Source organism: Cervus elaphus, chromosome 1 (assembly GCF_910594005.1).
Source record: "Cervus elaphus chromosome 1, mCerEla1.1, whole genome shotgun sequence".
Classification (NCBI taxonomy): Eukaryota; Metazoa; Chordata; class Mammalia; order Artiodactyla; family Cervidae; genus Cervus; species Cervus elaphus.
The window spans coordinates 80,131,899-80,155,420 of record NC_057815.1 but is presented as its reverse complement, the minus strand read 5'-3'; the positions used below and the strand labels follow the sequence as shown (position 1 = coordinate 80,155,420).

Sequence of the window (23,522 nt, the reverse complement as noted above, 5' to 3'; positions counted from 1 at the left end):
AAACTTGCCCCAGAGTTCATATTAGTAAGTGGAGGAAAGTCTAACTCTCTTGCGCTTCCTTTTCTCCATCTCTCAGCTTGACATAATGATTTCTTCACCATCGCATACAGGATTTATGTTTATGGAGTGTAGGGAATCACTGGGGAGTGATACAGAAGAGCTGGCCATTCTACTGGCACTGATTTCTTTAGCAAGCTGGGTGGTGAGCACATAAATGTGTAGCTAATTTCTTTTATATCTTAAATATTTCAAAATACTTTTTTAAAAAAGAGAAGGGGGCAGATAGAATCAAAAACTCCTGACAGTTTCTTAAAGATGTTAAGTATTTTTTAAAAATAGATCAGCAATGAGAAAGCAGGAAATACATTATTGTTAACATTTATTAAGCACATACTACGTCCTAGATAGTTTTTTAAAATTTATCTCTGTCCTAATTTATCTCACTCCAACATGCTACCAATTAGGTAGATATAATCATTATCCTTATTTTAATATAAGATCAAAAACTGAAGAAAAATTCAATACATTATTTAAAGTCAAGTAATCTATAAAGCAGAAAAACTAGATTGAAACAAAGCACTCTGGTTTCAGGATGTGTACACATAAAATCCATCACCTGGCAATACCTCCCCTAAAAAGGTGAAGGATGAGTCAGGTTTGCAGCGGTGGGTCAAAATCTCTCAGGCATCTCCTGCTTGTTACATTCCTTACAGGTTTGCATGTAGTTCCGCGGGGAATTCAAAACAGCTTTCTTGCAACATTGACAGCAAAAGAGATGATGTGCTTGGCAGAAGTTTCAAAAAAAATATTTAAATATACGGGTTTGACTTCCTTGGACTGGTTGAAGAGGTAGGTGATAAGAGGGTTCTACTTTTGATGGAAACTTCCTTGGCAAGTCCGGTGGAGTCAGGGAAGGATTTAAGAATTCTCGAAGGTCAAGTGATTTCGTTGAGTTGGGATTTCGCTCCGGCTTGCATAGGTAAGCTATAAGAACACAGTGTGGAATTACTGCTGTTGCTGCTACACACACACACACACACACACACACTTCAGGAACACACACGCACACCCCAGTTTACACACACACACGCCCCAGTTCACACACACACACCAGGTCAGGAACACACACACCCACCAGTTTACAGACACACACGCCCCAGTTCACACACACCCCAGTACACACACACACACCAGTTTACAGACACACACGCCCCAGTTCACACACACCCCAGTACACACACACACACACTTTACAGACACACACGTCCCAGTTCACACACACCCCAGTACACACACACACACACACACACCAGTTTACAGACACACACACGCCCCAGTTCACACACACACACACACGTCAGGAACACACACACATACACCCCAGTTTACACACACACACACGCCCCAGTACACACACACACACACACACACACACACACACACACACGAGTTCAGGACCGCGGTGTAAAGAACCCAGGTGGGATTCCCACCACGGAGGGCGGAAGCGCCCCGGGAGAGCCCCAGACAGGCCGCCTCGCGCATGCGCCACAGCGCGCTCGGGTGGAGGACCGCCGCCAGGGGACGCCCCCGCGCGACTCGGCCCCTCTGTCCGCTCCCCGCCCGCTCCCCGCCCCTCGCTCCCCCGCGAGCAGAGAAGGCGGAAGTAGGGGTGTCCACCTCTGGGGCTCGGGCTCCGGGCGCCCAGGGGCCGCAGCAGTGGCGGCCTTCAAGTTAGGAGATCGGCTTTCCGGCCACTTCGGCGCGGAGCGCGGCGCCTTCCTCTCCTGGCGCCTTGGCCGAGCGGAGTCGTGCGGCCGGGTGGAGTCGGCGGCCCAGCGAACCCGAACGGTGAGTTTTCTGGCGGCTCCTGGAGGTCGCGGCCTCGCTCCCTACGAGCGGGGACGTCTCCGTCTCTCCTCTCGCTTCCCACGGGTTGGGGTTGCCGCGCCTGTCCGCTGGCTTCTGACGGGTTGGGGATGCCGCCCCTGTCCCCTCGCTTCCCGAGGGCTGGGGACGCCGCCTCCTCTCCCCTGGGCTCCTACAGGTTGGGGACCCCGCCCCCTGACCCCTCCGCTCCGCCGGCCAGCGGGCACCTCCTCCCCGAGCCACTCCATCCCCCAGCGGGAGTCGCGCGCCAGCTTCCTCCGCCCGACCTGCCCGACTCGGCGCATTCCCTTCCCAGAAGAGGAAATCGCCTCCTGGATTTTCCCGTCGCTCGGATGTTACCAACTTTAAAAACAAAACAAAAAAAAAATCCTTGTTAAGTTCGTGGCGACTCCCTCTATCACTGTCATGGGAAAGCTATTTTGAGGCTCCGTGTTGAACTCGGTAGACTTCCCAGGCAGCAAGCTTTAAAAAAAAAAAATGTTCAGCTGACACGAATGTTTCCTCCCCCGCGCCTGCACTTGGGAGTTCTAGCGATTGTTCCAGACGCTGGGTTGATAAAGCTGTTCCTAGTATTTGGCTTCGGGGGAACTCCAAATGAGAGTTAGGACTGTCTTGAGTGAACAGAAAGTACCTACAAGTTTTAGCAGCTTGAGTCTGTAATATGTGCGTGTTTTCTCTGGTTTCTCGGGAGAGTAATTTACTAAATGTCTTGCTGCACACTGGCATAGAAACAAGAAAAGCTTTCTGAGTGTTGGCCTTGAGAGTCTGGCCACAGGCGTTTTGTCCATCCACTTGTGATTACTGGGGAAGGGAGAAGGGGCTTTTCTGATCTGAAGCCTGGGGGTGGGGTGAGGACGTTGTGGCCCCTTTCGTGACTGCAGGAAGGACTGTGTCTCAGGCACTTGTTGCCCATGTGAAGATTAGCGTTTCAACCTGCATGCGCTGCATACGGCACAGCGTTTCAGAATTGTAACTTGAGGGCTTTTCTGTGACAGATTTGAATACGCGATAAATTTGTGGCCACTTGGATTTTGAAAGAAGTTGTTCAAATCTTTGCCTCTTGGAGGAGAACAAATAGTGCCTAGAAAGGGGAATGCCCCTCACATTTGTGTTCAAGAATAAGGCATAGCAGTTGACTCTTTTGGCCAGCACTCTTTGGCCATTCCAACACTTTTGTAGGTCTTTGCAATTTTAGGAATAGATTTTAAAGACTTGGTAAATAGTTCTTGTTTCTAAGCTAATAGCAAATTAGAGGTGATTTCTCAGTGTTTTGTATTAACATAGTCTTACTTTATGTGAGTTACATGTCTAACTATGAACGAATTTCCGTTGACTTAAAATTGACTATTTCAAGATGTAACATTGATTTCTTTAGCTTGGTGGGTTTCTCATCCTAGCATCTGTAGATCTTACAGAAACAAATTTTTGTGCATCACCCTACTCTCCCTCCCACAAGATATTTAGCAGTATACTCTTTAGACTAATATATACACCCTTGCTAATAGGGGAATGTAAGCTATGATTTCTTGTAAGGCTATTTTGAGTATTCATTTTGCAGTCAAAATAAGTTGCAGTGAATACATCCTACAATATTTAATTAACGCAGTGCTTACTCGGTTCACAAAGAGGGAATTAGTCATGAAACTCTTAACCTACTAAGGAACCATGAACTTTGTACTGTCTCTTCTATTAATTCACGTAGAAAGCCATATGAATTCTAAATGTTAGAATAGAAAAGAGGCTGTAAGAAGTCTTTATTTGCAAGTAAGAATATCTGTTAACTCTATTTTAACTTATGAAAAGCCAGGCCTGTGTCTGTAGCATCTCATGAAGTGGATGCCTGAGGCACCATGTGAGGTTAAAAAAAAAACAAACCCCTAATAGAACATAGTATTTTCTACTTGGTTGCCAGGTCATCTTCCATTCACTTCTGTAGCTAACTGTAAGCACTGTTTTTTTCATTGGTGTTAATTAAAACAGTTACTCATTGTAGTTAGGAAAATGATTTTCATTTAAGTCATCACAATCCCAAAAAGCAAAGGGAAAAATTGTTTTAACTTGCCAAAGAGAAAGAGTAAACCTAAAAATACTGAATGGCACTCAAAATACTGCTTTAGCTTAATTTTCCCTTTGCAGTATAGTTACATGGGACTATATCCTGTAGACACAGTGACTACCTAAAAAAGTTTATTTGAAAGGTGTAAAGCTTTTGTATTACTTCTAAAAAGCTTGAAAAGTAGTGGCAATTAGATTTTTAAGACATGCTCACTTTCATGTCTTAACACTGCATTCCTGCAATGGAATTCCTTTTAAGGAATTGTGACTGACTGGACAGATTTTTTTAGTAACATATTTGCTATGAAAGGTCTCTTTCAACCTAAAGACCTTCAAGTTTTTTGAACTGGACAGCAAGAGGGCAGTATATCAACTATCCAATAAACTAAAATTTAACTGGACATTTGGGCAGAAAAAGTAGACTTTTGCTTTTGTCTTCTGGCTAGCACTTTGATATATGCTGTATAACCAAACAAACATTAATTTCTCAGAAGTGATTTTACTTTAAAAAATTGAATAAAGTTTCAAAAAGTATACCTGGAATTATCAAAGGTATATAAAATGTGTTCTCTCATACTTAATCTCTTGGGAGTGGGAATTAGAAAGTCTTTGATATTGTGTATCAAAATGTAGCTCATGTTGGATAACCAGCATCATCTATAAGAAATCATAAAAAATTATAAAACTGAGCTAATAATTCTACTTCTAAGAAATTTACCTAAAGTAGTAATTAAACACAAAAATGTATATATGTGTGTGTGTGTGTGTGTGTTTAGTCGCTAAGTCATGTCCAACTCTTGAGACCCCATGGACTATAGCCTGCCAGGCTCCTCTGTTCATGGGGTTCTCCAGGGAAGAATATTGGAGTGGGTTGCCATTTCCTTCTCCAACAAAAATGTATATGGGGAAATAAAAAACAAAGGATATAAACCCTAATATAGCATCACGGTGTCATCTGTCCTCAGATTTGGAGGGTGTAATGGGGGCCTTTTACCCCCTCCTGGAGCACAGGTGTAAAGACTAATTCTGTTCTTTTCCATTATCTTGCCATTCCTTTCTTCTCATCTACTTGCACAGCCTTCCCTGGGAATCTGCATTACCTATAACAAGGCTTCTTGAACTATTTTTAACTTGTTGAAAATATTATATCGAAACTAAAAAAATGAAACAAAGCACCAGCCTTTCTTTACTGATTTTTTGGAATTCTGTCAACCTAATCTAATAACACTGGACAGCTCATGTTTAATAGAAGTTGTTGTCAGCATCTTAGTCTAGTGTCATAATAATTGGAAAGAGTTTTAATACAGCTTGATAGACAAAGTTGTCAAAATATAGACAGCTATAGGCTAGTACAAATTGCACAGGCTCTGGGGTCAGGTAGTCTTGAGTGCTGATCCTAACTCTGTTTCTTCTTAGTTGGTTAATCCTTGGCAAGTTACTTAGCCTTTTAAAGATTCAGAGTTTTCCCTTTGACGGGGGGAAGGGGGAATAATGAAACTGTTAAATAAAATAACCCTTATGGAGCTACAGAGGATAACTCATTTTACTTCCAAGCACAGTTCTAAGTGTTTTGCACATATTAATACACTTAATGGAATTCTGAGGTGGATTCTTTTGTTATCCCCATTTACAGATGAGGAGTCTAGAGCACCGAAAGGTTGTGTGATTTGTCCAGGGTGTACACCAAATAATGGAGACAGAAGTTAAACTTACATCATCCAATTCTAGCACCTAAGCTCTTCAGCACTTCATGGGAGTGCCTGTCCAGCCAGAATAGCGCCTCATCCTTTGTAGGTGCTCATCAAATGGTTCTCAGGATTTCTGAGAAGGAAAAAAAAGATCTCTATCATGGTAAAAAGATTGAAGATTACTGTCTTCATCCACTGTTTGTCATGGTGGTAGACAAGATTTTTATATAGAAATGAGACAGGCTGGGGATACATTGTCTACAACATTGGCTGGAGAGTTACATTTTGTTTTCTAGAGCTCTGGTTGATAGTTGAACAACACTTGTTCCAACTGCGTGAATCCACTTATAGGTGGATTTCTTTTTCCCCAATAAATACTACAGCATTATGTCATCAGAGCTTGGTTGAATAAGTGGGTATAGACAAAGACCATAAAGATGTATGTGGATTTTTACCTGCATGGGGTCAGCACCCCAACCCCCAAGTCGTTCAAGGGTCAGCTGTATATCTGGCACATAGACTGAGAATCTTCCTTCAGTGTAATTATCCACAGGAGGGACCTGGTTAATTAGGTTGTGAATTGCTTTTAGACCTTAACTTGTTACCTTGTAAATTCCAGTAATGGTTTGAATTTGAAAGCATCCTACCTACCCTTGAAAGCCATGGTTTTCCATAGGCAAACAAAGCCTCATTTGTTTTTCCAGTCATTAATAATGAAACATAGTCACTTGACTGAGGGCATGGGGACGTACAAATAATATGCTTTTTTAATCCTGTTCTTCCTGCGAAATAGAAATTGCCACTCTGAACATTTGGAGGTACAGTTGACCCCTTGAACAACACAGGTTTGAACTGCACAGGTCCACTTATATGCAGTTGTTTTTGTTTTTCTTTTTTCAGTACAGGATCTGTGGTTGTTGACTTCAAGAATGTGGAACTCTAAGAACAGAGGGCCAACTTGGATTTTTTATCATGTGGGGGTTGGCACCCCTTACACCAGGTTGTTCTCGGGTCGGCTGTACTCAGAATTTTAGGTCTGGAGGAGGAAACCGAGATCCAAATGGTTACATCGCCTTAAACCACGTACCTAATAGTTTCTCATGAGCCTTTTGATTCCTTGTGCACTGGTCTTTGCACTGCCTGCCAGTCATACTGTTCCCATCAGCTCTGAATACTTGAAGGAACTTGAGCAGCATAATTAAGTTCATTTCAGCTGCTTAATGAACACCTGATAGGTGAAAGAGCTCGTGCTAAGTACTGAGGAAACAAAAATTCTTGAAACTCCAGTCGTAGAAAACAGACATTTAAACAGATAATTATGCTAATTATTACAACTGAGGTATTTTTCTTCTGTTAACCTTATATTCTAGCTTTCTACTAGCTCACAAATTCCTCAACTTGTAAAATAGTGCTTTTATGAGGCAAAGCTAAAAAAAACTTTGGAAGTTTTCTGTAAATGATATTAAGCATAGCTAATGTAGTAATATATCCACTAAAAGGTGGCTTGCATAGATAGCTGTGATATGTGTGAGTGTGTGTGTGTGTGTGTGTGTGTGTGTGTGAATATATGTTAAGGCATTTTTTTCCCTTGCTGTGTCTACAGAGCAGTCGATGATCGCGTTACTATGAGTCTGCTACACTGTGAGAACAGCTGCGGATCCAGCCAGTCCGAGAGCGACTGCTGCGCCGCCATGGCCGCCAGCTCCTGTGGGACCGCAGCGAAGGACGACAGTGTGAGTGGGACAGCCAGCACGGTGACTCTCTCCAGCTCTTTCATGGAAGAGATCCAGGGGTACGACGTGGAGTTTGACCCACCCTTGGAGAGCAAATACGAGTGCCCCATTTGCTTAATGGCTTTGCGGGAAGCGGTGCAGACACCTTGCGGCCACAGGTTCTGCAAAGCCTGCATCATCAAGTCCATAAGGTATGTGAGCATAAAGAATGAACCAAATGCTGTAACAACCAAATGGAACATTATTACATAGAATAATCTTATACATAAAAAGCTGCCTCAGGGAAAAGAGCAGTGGACAGAAAACGGAGAAATTTACATTCTTATTCCAATTCTTACTCTAGCATGAAAGGTAATTACTGTCTCCTTCCCTTTTTGACTCATAGATAAATAAACAATAAGTAGCTCCTTCCACTTAAAGCAGTTGTATTACAGACTGGAGTGTGTCTTGAAGCTTTAAGAAAATAATGTAAAAAGTACCTTAAATGATGATGCAGCTAGAATGTGATCATCTTGACTGTACAAATAATGCTGACTCTGTAAGTAATCATTATTCTCATTTTAGCCACATTACATTTTTGTCTGCTACCTGCAGCCTATGGAATACTGTAAAATAACCAGTATTTTTAAGGTATTGATTCATGGGGCTTCCCTGGTGGCTCAGTGATAAAGAATCCGCATGCCAGTGCAGGGGTCTTCCCTTGTGGCTCAGCTGGTAAAGAATCTGCCTGCAATGCATGAGACCTGGGTTTGATCCCTGGGTTGGGAAGATCCCCTGGAGAAGGGAAAGGTTATCCACTCCACTATTCTGACCTGGAGAATTCCACGGACTGTATAGTCCATGGGGTCACAAAGAGTCGGACGTGACTGAGCGACTTTCACTTAAGGTATTGAGCGACAGGGCTTCCCTGGTGGCTCAGTGATAAAGAATCTGCATGCCAGTGCAGGAGATGCAGGAGGCTTGAGTTTGATCCCTAAAATGAGAAGATCTCCTGGAGAAAGAAATGGCAGCCCAGTGCAATATTCTGGCTTGGGAAGTCCCATGGACAGAGGAGGCTGGCAGGCTACAGTCCATGGGGTTTGCAAAGAGTTGAACGTGACTTTGCGACTAAACAACATTGATTGATGGCTCTGCCAAAATTCAGAATCTTCTCAGTGCCTTCACTGCTACCACCCTGTTCTGAATCCCCATCAGCTCTCTCACGGGCTGCCCTCCTTCCACCCTTGCCTTCTTCCAGGCTGTTCTCAATATAGCAGCCAGAATGAACCTGGTAAGAGAAGTAAGATGATGTTGTCTCCGCTCCAAACATTGCAGCCGGCATCTGGCAGTACAAGCCAGAGCCCTGTACGACCGTATATAATGGGCCCGTGCGTTTTCTTTTGCCATTGTCCAGTCACTAAGTCATATCTGACCACCTTTCTGTTAGACTCCGTCCCCTCCACCTGTTCACTCTTCGCTGCTCCTTGAATTTGCCAGGCATGCGCTTGCCTTGTGTGGTTGGCTGGCGCGGTTCTCACTGCGTCTGATGTCAGCTGACTGCTTCGTCACCGCGCTTTACTCCCTCAGTGCGGCTCAGATCGCACCTTCCTGTAGGTACCCTGGCCTCCCGGTTTATACCACGGCGTGCCTTCCCCCTCATCGCCCCATACTCCCTTTCTCCCCTAGGTACTTTTTTTCTTTAGCACTTTTCATCTTTAAAAATACAGATAATTTGTGCGCTTATTGTCTGCTTCCCACCTGCCCCGGCCCAGAAGATAATCCTTGAGAGGAGGGATTGAGAACTTTATTTCTTGGTATTTCCTAAGTGCTGATACGTAGTAGGTGCTCAGTAAATTATGATTGCTTCAACTGAATGAAAGTATATGGGATTTCTGCAAAGGAATAAAATTCACCTCCTAAGAAATAGATATATTTTACTGTTATTCAAAAGTAGATGGCAACATTTTTAGGAGTTCTATACAGGACCAAAAAATCGAAGAAGTAGGGGAATTTTTGGTTCTTCAACTAATAAGCATCTACTTATATTGGCGAAATCATTTTTAAGAAGGTTATCTGGCCATTAACTCATCTTGTAAGTTTTTCTTTTGACTTTTAATAATTTTTTTTTCTTGTGGCATCCCCAATACCTGGTTTGGCATCGGGGTAATGCTAGCCTCATCAAAGGAGTTTGGAAATGTTCTTTTCTGGTTTTTTTTGGGGAAGAGTTTGAAAAGGATTGGTATTCTCCTTTAAATGTTTGATAGCATTCACTAGTAAAACCATCTGCTTCTAGACTTTTGTTTGTTGGAAGGTTTTTGATTACTGATTCACTCTCCTTACTGGTAATCTAGTCTGTTCAGATTTTCTGTTTCTTTATGATTCAGTCTTGGAGGTTGTATGTTTCTTGGAATTTATCCATTTCTTCTAGGTTGTCAAATTTGTCGCCATATACTTTTTCACATGAGTCTCTCTGTGTCTGTGGTATCAGTTGTAATTGTCTCCTCTTTCATTCTGATTTTATTTACTTGAATCTTTTTTTTTTTTTCTCTTGTGAGTCTAGCTAGACTTGTCTATAAAATTTGAATTTGTGATAACCACATCCATACTTGGGAATTGGCTTAATTTAAATTACAAGGGAGCACGTGTCTCACTTCAGTTTTGGAGAAAAAGTTGTTAACCAGTGGTGAATTGCCAGTATCTCTTTAGGGTTGGTTTTCTCACCCTCCACATTGTCAGCAGTTTGAGCCAGATGGTTCTTTGTTGTGGAAGAATGTCCTGGGTGTTGTAGGATGCTTCACTGCATCCTTGCCCTCTGCTCACTGAGTGGTGAAAATAGGCCCACTTCTGTAGTTGTGAGACCCGGAGCATCTCCAGACATTGCCACATGTCCCCTGGGGCTCAGAGTTGCCCCAGCTGAGACCACTGGTTTAGGGTATACATGAGACTGTTAAAGTCTTACCTTTTTTTTTCTTTCCTGTTTATAATGATTTTTAATTTATATTATATTTAGGTTGAAACAAGACCACATTATGAATTGTTGCTTTTTCTGTAGGTGAAAGTGTACAGTATTTTACCAAGTGTCACCCATGCCCAGGAAGGTAACTAATCTTTAGCAGTTTTTTAATAGCAAGATATTCATGAAAGTAGTGGAACAGTGATCTGAAAAGGAAGTAAAACCCACAAAAGGAAGTCGAGACTTTTTTTCTTTTTTTCTATCTCCTTCTAAACTAGAAATGACCACTAACTTTGACTTTAATGTTCTTAAAGGAACGACTCGGGAATTTCTCATCGGTATAATCATTCAGAGAATCAAAAGACATCTCAATCCAATTCCATATTCTTTTGGAGTGATTGCTTATGCAGTGGATAATGGTTTCCAGTTCACTTTGAAAGGTTCTTCTTACTTTCTCTTAAACACCCAATCATCTAGGTTTGGGGAATATATTTCAGTAAATTTGTTTATGTCCCTGCTTCTCAAAAAAATATTTGACAGTGTAATAATAACATCATGCAATCTGAGAGAGGCCCTGTAAACACTGACTGTGTCACTCACCATTTCTAGTTCTGAGACATTGGGCAGCACAGCTTATTTTCAGCACCCTTATCTGCCACAGGAACCACCACTGTTGCCTTACACGTAGGAAGTGCACAGTGTCTGAGTGATGGATGCTCTGTAGCCTCCCTGACCTGCCACATTTTGTGAGTGAAGATTGAAACATCCCCAAAAGGGAAAGGGGCATGACAGACACCCAAGCTTCTTGGGGATAGTTTTCCCCATCATTGGACGGAATAAACCTTGGGGAAGCAGGACATAGAGGTCCTTTTAACTCCCAACTGCACTGTACCCATGACACAAAGAAAAGAAACCGGTGTTGTCCATGAGCCAGTGTTGATGACTTTTCAGAGTAAACCTTAAAAATGTGGCCTCACGAGGTTACTGCTAATGGGTTTAATTTTTACTTATGACTAATAACTGTAGACATGTTATTAGTGTATTCTGAGCAGCATATATTTAGTTACATCTCCCTAGTATGTTAAATAGCTGCTGTCAGAATACAGGAAGACTGGTTCATAAACTGTCCATAAAAGGACAGTTTATTTTGGTGATATTATACAATATAATGCATTTAAGTAATAAATGAAGAGTTTATATGTGGTGTATTATTGTTTTGGATTTTCTAAGGTGAATGTTTGTTTTAAATCTACTAAATAATGTATTTGTTTCTTTTAGGGATGCAGGTCACAAATGTCCAGTTGACAATGAAATATTGCTGGAAAATCAACTATTTCCTGACAATTTTGCAAAACGAGAGATTCTTTCTCTGATGGTGAAATGTCCAAATGAAGGTTGTTTGCACAAGATGGAACTGAGGCATCTTGAGGTATTAAAGTTATTTTCTAGCCATGTGCGTTTATGCAAGAAGTTCCAGGAGAATGAGGACTTTGCTTTGTCCATGTGGATATTGCCACTGCTTAGCATATAGTGATTGGCTAGTAAATTCTTGCTGAATTAATACCAACCCTTTCATTATTGAGTATAAATATAAGTAGAAGCCAGAAATTTCTTTTTCCACCTACTCTGGCTTTACACCCTGTGATAATAAAAAATAAATCAGTATTCTAAAAGTTTTTTGGGTGAACTTTATCTGCAGTGAAACTGAAGAGCATTTTAAATATGTCACATTTTAATCCCATTGCTTCATTTCTCTCATTTTGAAATAAGCAACAAGCCCCATGTAGTCATCATCTTAGCACCCTCATCATACTTTTTTCTCTGGTTTTCTAAATTATTCATTTTATTTTGAACTAAATGGAGTTCTCCTATACCTTGAGATGAACTGAAGCCACCAGATAAAAGATTTTGTTTTTAAGTTAATCAGTCCTTAATGTGGTGATATTTATGAGTAGTTAAATATTGCTTAAGTTCCATTTGAAATTAAGCATTTAAAATATTCATGTAACTTGCCCCCCTTTACTTAGCTCCTTTTGAAGGAGTGGCCTTTTGAACACATCACTAAATTGATAATGAGAAAATCTGCTTCTTTCCAACCCTCTTCCCTAATTAGATAAATGAACCTGAAAAGTCAAGTCCTTTGTGTATACTTTCAACTCACAACCATTATTTGAAAAAAATCCATTAAAGCCTTCATATTGTGGTTCTGTAGTGTGTACTACACAAAGTAGATTCAGTAGCCAATTCTATAGAAGAGAATAGTATATTCTTAGAATAGATGATGTTTAGGAGGTTTCTCAAGGATTGGCAAATACTGCTTATTTATTTTTCTTCATAGGACCATCAAGCACACTGTGAGTTTGCTCTTATGAGTTGTCCGCAATGCCAGCGTCCTTTCCAGAAATGCCACCTTAATATTCATATTCTCAAGGAGTGTCCCAGGAGACAGGTTCCTTGTGAAAACTGTGCTGTATTGATGGCATTTGAAGATAAAGAGGTATGTACTAAGTTGGATTTACTGATTCAACTGTTGTTTTATTTTTTTAACGTGCAGTGGAAGGAGTTAGCAGAGATGAAGATGTTAATCTAGTCCTGAATCTGTGTTATCATTGTGAGAAGACTGATTTTTAAGAAAGTAAGTTAAGTAAACCATTTTAGTAAATGAATGTAGGGTTTGTATTTTCGCCTCTTTCTTAGAAAGCATTATTTCTGCTACTTAACCACTGTGGAAGATTTACAAGTAACAAAATCTAGGAAAGTATCTGCTGATCTGTTTCCCTATGTGAACTTTAATAACCAGTTTTGGATTAGAGACAAATAAAATAATTACTGTATAAGACTTACATTTTTCTCTTTTAAAAAGAAAATGAGTCGTTGAAACTTTGAGGAGATTAAATCCCACAAAGTATGCTTCTTTGGTGATAATTCATTGAGCTGTACACATACAATGAATTCACTTTTCTGTACTTATGTTACACTTCAATTAAAGTGTTTATTTTTTAAAGAAACTCCATGGCACCTGACAGCATCATGATGATAGAACATTTTTTCCATTTATAGACAGATTAAGTGATTTTATATTAATATTATTAATGGGAAGGCCAGCACAGAGATCCTAGATCTTGTATCCCCATCCTATGTCCTTTTTACTAAAATAATCTATGTACAATTTATGTTCTTTTTATTATCAAGATACTTCCTTAGACTTTATTTCTTGCAGATTCATCTTGGTAATGCCCCTACTTATGAGATCAAGCATATTATGCTTATTAACTTGTTTAATTATTAAAACAGTGTCAGCTAACTTGCTAAAAACAGTGAAGTCTGAGGCATAATTACAGCAAATTGGTGTCTTCTTAAACTTCAGTAAAAATAGGCCTAACCAGGAGGGTTAGTTATTTCTTAAATTTACTGTATTCTAGAAAAGAAGACTCATTTTTCTGGGGGCTTTGAGAACCTAGGCCACCTGCCCCAATCATGCTTCTGTTCTTTACCCTCCTGATAAGAGTTTTAATTAAATCATCTTGCTGCTGCTGGAAAGTTTTGAAAAGAGGTCTTTGGAGAATTATAGTATTGATGAATGATATCCAAACAGCCACAGATGCTTTATGACTTTTAATCAGGTTTTTAAAAAGTGATTTAAAAGATTCTCTTTTGCATACTATCATATTCTTTCAAAGAGCTGGAGGGTGAGATGAATCTCATTTCTTCACTGGTGAAGGGAGAGAAAATAACCATTATAGATTATTCTCACGTTTTTATTTTACACACACCAGTGTCCCTAATTTATTCATAGTGAAAAATACTGCTTTTTATAAAAGTAGGTTGTTTTTACCTTTTCAGATTTCCTCACGTTTTTTCCTTATATTTCTCCAATAAAATTTAGATTCATGAGCAGAACTGTCCTTTGGCAAATGTCATCTGTGAATACTGCAATACCATGCTCATCAGAGAACAGGTATAGTGATTCTCTTTCATAAGCCAGTATTTCCATAAATAAATTAAAAAAATGAATTAGGTCTTTAATTGAAATTTTAAATCAGTAAGGCAAAATGAATGCAGACTGAAGAAGAGTTAAAACTATGTGAGTTTTAAATGCAAATCAAAGTCACAATCAGTTGTCCCCTCACATCAGTCAGAATGGCTGTCATTTAAAAGTCTACAAATAATAAATTCTAGGGAGGGTGTGGGGAAAAAGGAACCCTCCTACACTGTTGGTGAGAATGTAAATTGGTGCAGCCACTGTGGAAAACACTGTGGAGGTTCCTTAAAAAAGTAAAAATAGAACTACCATATGATCTAGTAATCCTACTCACGGGCATATATCTATCTTAATTTGAAAAGGTACATGGGGAATTCCTGGCAGCCCAGTGGTTAGGGCTCCACACTTTCACTGCCAAGGGTCTGGATTCAATTCTTGGTTGGAGGAACTAAGATCCCGCAAGCCACACAGTGTAGCACACAAAAAAGAAAAGGTTCATGCACCCCAGTGTTCATAGCTACATGATTTACAATAGGCAAGACTTAGAAACAAGCTAAATGCCCATCAACAGATGATGGGTGTAACAAGATGTGGTATGTGTATATAGACATTAGACTGTCACTCAGTCCATGGGGTCGCAGAGAGTCAGACACGACTGAGCGACGGAACCCTGACAACAGCAGCCATAGCACAGAATGGGGTACTGCCGTTTGCAGCAGCGTGGATGCGCCTAGGGAATATCATACTGAGTGAGGTGAGTCAGACGGAAAGGCAGATGTTACATGCTACCACTTACACAGGAACCCAGGAAATAATGCCAGTGACTGTACAAAAAAATAGACCCAGAGATAAAAAAACAAACTTAGGGTTACGGAAGAAGAAAAAAAAAGTGGGGAAAGATAAATTAGGTGTATTGAATTAACAGATACAAACTACTATACATAAAATAGATAAGCAACAAGGATATACATAGCACAGTGGGGAGCTATATTCAGTATCTTGTAGCAACCTATAATGGAAAGTAATCCGAAAAGTATAAATATATATGTAACCGAATCACTTTGCTGTATACTTCAAACTAATACAATATTGTAAATCTATCTATATTTCAATTTTTTAGAAAACCGAGTTTTTTTTTCCAGATATATGGATATAATACTTTCAGAAAGAACAAAGTACTCAGTCATAAGTACTTAAAATTCCTAAATCATTAACATAGTATCTGTTTATGTATATTCATAAAAGTTCCAGACAAAGCCAAGTAGTTTTTAGATAAAAATAATTTAAAATGCCCATTTAAAGAACAAAAATATTTATAAGAAATACATCTTTAAGATTGTGAAATAAGGATCTTAGGTATCCAGAAACCACTTGAAAAAGAAGAAATAGAAGGAAACAAGTCTGTAGCAGAACGTTATTTATCGCCATGGCCCCTGAGGCGTGTTGGGAGATTTCCAGGATCTGTAGCCCCTCTGTTCCGTTGTCTGTAGACCCCTGATGGGGCATCATCAGAAGTAGTTGTAATAGAAAACTATTCATTTTTATTATTAATAGAGAAAGGAAAATTCCATCTGGTTGCTATCTTCTGACATTTGGAGAGTTTCCCCACAAAATATGAATATTAGTCACTAAATATTTATACACCCATGAAATCTGCAAACCCAGAGATAGAGATCATAATTGATTACCTTACTAAGTAGGAAAAGCAAAACCTGTCCCTCGACTAAATTTTTCCATTCATCTGTTAACAGAGTCTTTTTAGTTTTTTTCCAACAGGGCCTTAATTTAAAGGTGTTAAACTTCTTTTTGCTTATGAACTCTCACCTACCTGGTTTTTCTTTTTTGCCTTGCTTTGATGTTTAAAGGAAAGCATATCTAAAACCAGCAGAAGTAAAACTTAACATAGGAAAAAACCCTAGGTTTAGAGTCAGAAAAACCTAGGTTTTGACCCTAACTGTGCCATTGTCTTGGACGTTTATCTCTGATAAAGAAAGTTGACATTCTAAATTAGGGATTAGTAAACCAGCCCACCAGCTAAATCTGACTGCTACCTGCTTTTTTAAATAAGTTTCATTGGAACACAGCCCTGCCCATGCATTTATGTCTTGCATATGGCTGGTTTTGTACTGCAGTGGTAGAGTTGAGTACTTGTGACAGAGTCCATGGGGCTTCCTAGATGAAGCTAGTGGTAAAGAACCTGCCTCCCAATACAGGAGGCATACGAGACCTGGGTTCAATCCCTGGGTTGGAAAGATTCCCTGGAGGAGGGCATGGCAACCCACTCCAGTATTCTTACCTGGAGAATTGCATGGACAGAGGAGCCTGGTGGGCTGCGATCCATAGGGTCCAGAGTCGGACACGACTGAAGCGACTTAGCACACACGCGCACGACAGACTCCACAGGGCTTATAAGGCTGAAAATATTTACTCCCCAACCCTTCAGAAACGATTTTGCTGACCACTGTTACAGATTACGTGAAATGAAGGGTTGGAATAAATGATCTCTGATGTTATTTCTGAAGGGTCATATAGATTGCCATTTCCTCCTCCAGTTCAAGTTGCCTAGTCATCATTATTTTCATTGGAGACTTAGTTACACATTTGGTCATTGCAAGAAACAATAATCTTGTAAAACAGACAAATACAAATAACACAGTGGTATTACTAAAATCATAAGTGAGAATTAAGCCAAAAACTTCCATTAGGTGCAGGCCAGTATATTCTTAGGTCATCTGAAATTATAGCTAAACTAAATTTTTAGAGGAAATTTAGTACCACTTTCAAAAAACATAATTCTGCATAATGAATCTACCTTAAAGAATGTTTTTTGGAGTCCCCAAATTAAAAGCTGAGATTTTCTTTAAAACTTAGTGCTTAAAGTGTCTTCTAACATCTGAGTCTCCCCATTGTAGTCAGAGTATGCGCAGGTTAACAGAAGATAAGAAGCTATGAAAGGTGGTCATGAGGGAAGTACAGGGTGCAGTCAGTGGTTCTAATGTACACAGTTTACTGGTCCCTCATCACGGGCCTGAGAGTTGGACCATCAAGAATGCTGAGCGCCAAAGAATTGATGCTTTTGAACTCTGGTGTTGGAGAAGACTCTTGAGAATCCCTTGGCCTGCAAGGAGATCAAGCTAGTCAGTCCTAAAGGAAATCAGTCCTGAATATTCATTGGAAGGACTGATGCTGAAGCTCCAGTACTTTGGCCACCTGATGCAAAGAGCTGACTCATTAGAAAAGACCCTGATGCTGGGAAAGATTGAATGCAGGAAGAGAAGGGGACGACAGAGGATGGGAGATGGGATGGTTGGATGGCATCACTGACTCAATGGACATGAGTTTGAGCAAACTCTGGGAAATAATGAAGGGCAGGGAAGCCTGGTGTGCTGCAGTCCATGGAGTCGCAAAGAGTCAGACACTAGTGAGTGACTGAACTGAACTGAACTGAATCAGTGGCATGGTCCTCAGGGAGAGTCCTAGTTGCGTTGTGGATGACATCAGAAGGTGCTTTTTCTTTAAAGTGCCGCTAGAGGGTGCCGGTTCCCCAGCAATAGGAATAAACATGTTCTCGAAATGAATTTTGAGTGATTTGGGGGCACAGTATGAGATGTTGATATTTCCTTTCCCTGTGACTTTTGGAAGTAAATATCATTTTAATCTTTGTGGGCTAACTGGTTTCTGTTTCAACTATTGAGCGCAGCCATTGTAACAAAAGCAGCCATTGACAGTATAATTTTATTTAGATGAAGCGTTATTCCTTATTTTGAGATGATCTTGTCAAACGAGAATATGAAATTCAGGGAAGAACATTTTTCAGCCTTTGTTTTGGTTTTCAGATGCCCAATCACTATGATCTAGACTGTCCTACAGCCCCAGTGCCATGCACATTCAGTGCTTTTGGTTGCCATGAAAAGGTAAGTTGTTGTTTTAAATTCTCAAATATAGATCAAGAAAATTAAGCTGTATAGTGTGGTAGAGGATAACAGTGGAATTGGAGATGGCTGACAACGTTGCTTATGTGGTCTTTAGCTCCAAAGAGAAGTTGGGACTCAATATTGATTTGGGGAAGTAGTTGGTGATGACAGTGGGAGGTGTGATTGGGATTGCATGGAGTGTACTGGAAAGAGAAGTAGACCTGGAAAGGAGCCATGACGCTGGAGAAACAGGCAAGGAGTAGGCGGTGTTACGATCTCCGACATGAGTTTCAAGACCTAGCGATCAGTTTTGTCAGATACCTGAGAGATAGCATTGTTTATGGTAAGTCAGTTTGTCTGGAGAGAGTGAGTACACTTTGGCTTTTCTGCTGTGCCTTTATATCTGCATTTTTTTTTTTTACAGTAAGTATGCATTTAATTTAAAAAAATTAAATGAGCAAATAGTGAAGAGTACGATTACACTTGGTGGGGAAATCCTATATTGCTTGTGTGCATAGAGAGAAAGACTTAAAAGGAATGTAGCAAAATGGTGGTGGTAGGTGAGATAACAGGTAGCTTATTTTCTTTTTGATTATCTACACTGTTTCTATAATGTACCTGAATTACCCTCACAATAAAATTGTTATATTATGTTTTTTTCACATAACAGTTAGGCTATTCTTGATGACCTTAGAAAAGTAGGAAGATAGGGAAGCTTCCACTTGGCAATAGATTTGTAAAAATAAATGCAGGGTTGGAGGCAGTCCAGGTGGATGACTCTTGGTTATAAAAGGAAGAGGAAGAATATGGTATTAACTTGAGGGAGATACAAGATCAATAGAGGGTTTTGCTCCCCTCCCCACCCCAGTTTTTTTAAACAGGAAAGACTAATAAATCTGTTCTGAGGGGAAGAGTTAAGAGGAGAGAATGTTTGAAGATAGAAAAAGGAGATGGTTAAGCATAACCTCCTGAGGAGGTGAAAAGGGATGGACTTGGAACCCAGATGAAGTATTAATCTAGGACAAGAGGAGGGTCAGCTCTGAGTCCGAAGTGAAGGATGGGCATAGATCCTGATACTTTTACAGGTGGGAGGGAGGTTTTTCTGAGTGAAACTTGAACAAGTATTCAGCAGATAGCCTCTCAGTTTTTCAGGGAATGAAGAGGCAAGATCATTTCTCCGGATGGAGAATCTGATACAGTCAAAGAAGGTTGTACGGCACTGAGGAAAGTGATGATGTGACTTCAGAACCTTTTATTTGACTTGGCCAGGTGCCTTTCCTGGTCCTCAAATCTCTACTCCTCACCTGAGGCCTGTGCTTGATTTTCAGATGCAGAGGAATCACTTGGCACGACACCTGCAGGAGAATACCCAGTCGCACATGAGAATGATGGCCCAGGCTGTTCAGACTTTAAGCCTCGCGGTAGCTCCCGCGCCTCAGTGCACCATGCCTCTGTACGACTCTGTCCCTCCCACCCGGCCTTCCTCTGGGCGTCACTCAGAAGTCCACAATTTCCAAGAAACGATTCAACAGTTAGAGGGTCGCCTTGTAAGACAAGACCATCAAATCCGGGAGCTGACTGCGAAAATGGAAACCCAGAGCATGTATGTAAGTGAGCTCAAGCGAACTATTCGAACCCTCGAGGACAAAGTTGCTGAGATAGAAGCGCAGCAGTGCAATGGGATTTACATCTGGAAGATTGGCAACTTTGGGATGCACTTGAAATCGCAAGAAGAGGAGAAACCTGTTGTCATTCACAGCCCCGGCTTCTACACGGGCAAACCCGGCTACAAACTGTGCATGCGCCTGCACCTGCAGCTGCCGAGCGCGCAGCGCTGTGCCAACTACATCTCCCTCTTTGTCCACACGATGCAGGGGGAGTACGACAGCCACCTGCCTTGGCCCTTCCAGGGGACCATTCGCCTCACGATCCTCGATCAGTCTGAAGCAGCTGTGCGGCAGAACCACGAGGAAATAATGGACGCCAAGCCAGAGCTCCTCGCCTTTCAGAGACCCACCATCCCCCGGAACCCCAAGGGTTTTGGCTACGTGACTTTTATGCATCTGGAAGCCCTCAGACAAAGAACCTTCATCAAGGATGACACGTTATTAGTACGCTGTGAGGTCTCCACCCGCTTCGACATGGGCAGTCTTCGGAGGGAGGGTTTTCAGCCACGGAGTACTGACTCAGGGATATAGCACCCCCTGACTTGTTCAAGAAACAACAGAAAAAACATCTGCAGCAAACTTACCCTGTTCTCAATAATAATGTACAAACAAACAGAAACAATGGGAAAGATATAATACTCACCAGTGAATTTTATTTGACTTCCTGTAGATTTCAGAGGATTTGAGCCATAATCCTTGGAAAGCTTAAGTTCTCATTCACCCTGGTTTTTCCTCCAGGGTTATTAAGGATATTCAGGGACTAGTTATAAACCCTAAATATAACCTTACTTATTAAATGTAACTGTGTTGTCTGTCCAATAATTCTCCTTTAAGTCGTTCCATTCTACCTTGCTTACTGTTTCCTGTAGGCTACAGAGTATCATTTCTCCAGAGTTAGAACTCTGGAACCATGTGAAGACCAGCTGCTAGGTTTTAGGCTATAAACCCCTTTTTTGTCTGTTGCAGGCAGAGTGAATTCCACAGCCCCTCCGATGGTGCTTTGTTACCTAGTGCTCTAGAACAAGGAGTCACACACACATAATCACCAACATAGAAAGTTTAAATGTCTCACCTAGTCAGCCAGCATGGTAGCTTATTGGTGGTGAGAAAAGCTATTTGAGCTCAGAAATTTTCAACACTTTTGAACACTGCTGTTCTGTGATTGTTGTCCAGAAATAAGTACCTGTCAAGGTACAAGTAAAAAAAATAAAGTTGTTCTTGTTGCATAGGTAAAAGAAAGCCTGAAGGAAAGCTACTGTTTTTGATGACTTATTTTCTTTTTTGTGCAGCTTACCTGTTTTACATTTTTTTCTACAATAAACATGTCCTTTTCTCAGAGAAAAAAAAGTTACATATTGCCACAAAACATTCAACCCTAACAAAAAAGGAAATAATATTTAATAGCTTCCTGGTCAAATTTCTATTAAAAGCGTGTCTGTGCATTAGGTACTGAGGTGAGTCATTTCCTGCTTTGGTTATTTTTTTTCTACTAACTTGGGAGCCTTAAATCCAAACAAAAACAGGTTTTACTTCACTTCAGCTTATCCTAGCTTCAGGTTCCCTGAAGGAGTTGGATTAGATGTTTCCAATTTTATGTTCCAACCATAAAATTCTGTTTTAAGAAATGAAGTTCTAACCAGCAGAATGTTGACAGTAATTACAAAAGGATTTTGCCAGTAGAAAAATTTGTTTATTTTTTGCTGACGTAGACGTAGTACTTCAATTTAGTATCAATTTAGCGTCTCCTTTTAATTTGAACAATATTTTTAAACTCCCAACATTTGGCATTTTGTAATAAACCTGCCACTTATATACTGGTTGTTCCTTGTGAACATGTAATAAGAGTAGTGATCAGACTGTCTTTCCACATAGGAGCTTTTGTTGACTTCAATGCAGAATCAAATTTTAGCTGGAAAGTGGATCTCTTCCTTTCATTTTTCAATCCTCCAGTCCCACTCTGAAACATGCTGGTTTGGACCCAGCTGACCTACAAGTATCTGTTTTATTGAACATTTAACATTAATTTTTGGACATTGTTAAATTAAAAATCATTTCTTCTTTTCCCAGAGATATCCAGTCCAGTGTTCAATGAAACTTGCTGCAGGTTGTGCCCTTTGTTATTGGAAAATAAGTCAGCATGCTGATTGGTAGTTTGGTGGTTTTGTTTTTTTTTTTAAACTGTCCTTTAGCTGTTGCAGCAATGACAGTTTGTGGCTATTCTACAGAATGACTGCCGGGACTAAATGCATGTGTGCACAGCCGCTCAGCTGTGGCCAACTCTGTGACCCCATGGGGGGTAGTCCACCAGGCTCCTCTGTCCATGGGGTTTCCCAGGCAAGAATACTGGAGTGGGCTGCCATTTCCTTCTCCAAGGGATCTTCCTGACTCAGATTGGACCCAAGTCTTTTGCGTCTACTGCATTGGCAGGTGGATTCTATACCACTGTGCTACCTGGAAAGCCCTGAAATAGGATGAAAATTGAGGATTTTTTTCCCCCTAATGATGGACTAACGAGGCTTTGGATGATCTCTAACAGTTTTTGTGGCAGGTACAGAATTATAAAATTGTCCTTCATTACTGTTTTTATACCAGAAGTCTTAGGTAAACCAAGGGCACGCGTGCAGATAGAGAACATCCTCATCAGAGGGGAGCAGTTGCTGTCTTCTCTTTGCCCAGGGAATCTTCAAGTCTTTGGTGACCAGAAAATGTTTTAAATTATTAGATTTTTCTAACTTTAAGATTTTGAAGTATCTTTCCATAACTGCCATTCTTGTTTTGCCTCAATTAAGTTCTCTGTTTTTTCGTGAAACACCATCAGGTGTTTTTGTGATGTGTAATTCCTTAGTACCTAAGCAGTGCAATGCCTTGAGGAAATGAAAAAGAAACCAGTTTTGAAGCTTTTTCCTCCTCTCCCCCCAATTCCAGTTGTTAAAAATTTTATAAAATGCAGAAAAGTAATCCTGGATGGGGAACACAGTGTGATGTGAGGAGACGTGCTCCTTTCAAGGGGTGTTGGCAGCAGGATGCTGGCTCGGCCTGTGGGACGGGCATCGGGAAAGGCACAGTCCACTCCTCTCTCGGGCTGAAGGCTCTGAAGGTCCGTGCATTCCGCCCCATCTCCCGGGGACCCTGCAAAGCACAGCCGCTGTGCTGTCTCTCAGAGGGAGAATCTCCTCTTCCTAGAGCTTCCTTGTCTCCGCTGACTGATTGCACCTCCCCCGCTGCGGGATGAAAGCTACATAGAGCGCCAGTGGGAGAAAGGGCAGGTGGGTTTCAGGAAAGAGATGCTTTCAGTGGTCCTGAAAGCACAGAAGCACTTCCACTGGAGCCCTGAGGGGCGTGTCCGCGATGAGCAGGGCAAGGTTCTGTCCACGGCAGGAACCCCAGACTTGACACGCTGCCTGGCACACAGCATGCACTCAGGATCATGAACGCCGAAGTGCACCATTTTATAGCAGGTTATTTCTCATGTAAGTTTTTGCTGGTAAGGACTATATATTGGGGAGTGGTTTGGTTGTTTACTTTTCCCCCCAGCAATTTATTATGAAATTTCTCAAATATGCAGAATACTGAAAAAATTTCACAGTGATCACGACCTAGAATTCACAAATAGCATTTTGTTACATTTGCCTTATCACTTAAGAGTGCTACTTTTAATGAGACT

The 23,522-nt window shown here is 40.9% G+C and overlaps 1 protein-coding gene across 1 annotated transcript; it reads left to right on the top strand.

Annotated features, from left to right (window-relative positions):
• The first annotated feature begins 1,708 nt into the window (after positions 1-1,708).
• On the top strand, positions 1,709-21,093 carry TRAF6 (TNF receptor associated factor 6). The gene is made up of 7 exons (XM_043909533.1): positions 1,709-1,848; positions 7,234-7,554; positions 11,574-11,724; positions 12,634-12,792; positions 14,182-14,253; positions 18,114-18,191; positions 19,520-21,093. Exons 2-7 carry the CDS (start codon positions 7,256-7,258, stop codon positions 20,387-20,389), a joined length of 1,629 nt encoding a protein of 542 aa, XP_043765468.1. The 5' UTR covers positions 1,709-1,848; positions 7,234-7,255; the 3' UTR covers positions 20,390-21,093.
• The last annotated feature ends 2,429 nt before the right edge of the window (positions 21,094-23,522 follow it).

Coding starts and splice junctions, on each gene's coding strand:
- TRAF6 (XM_043909533.1), top strand. CDS start 7,256: ATGAGTCTGCTACACTGTGAGAACAGCTGCGGATCCAGCCAGTCCGAG. Junction 11,725..12,633: donor TGGAACTGAGGCATCTTGAG/GTATTAAAGTTA, acceptor TTTTCTTCATAG/GACCATCAAGCACACTGTGA. Junction 12,793..14,181: donor TGGCATTTGAAGATAAAGAG/GTATGTACTAAG, acceptor AATAAAATTTAG/ATTCATGAGCAGAACTGTCC.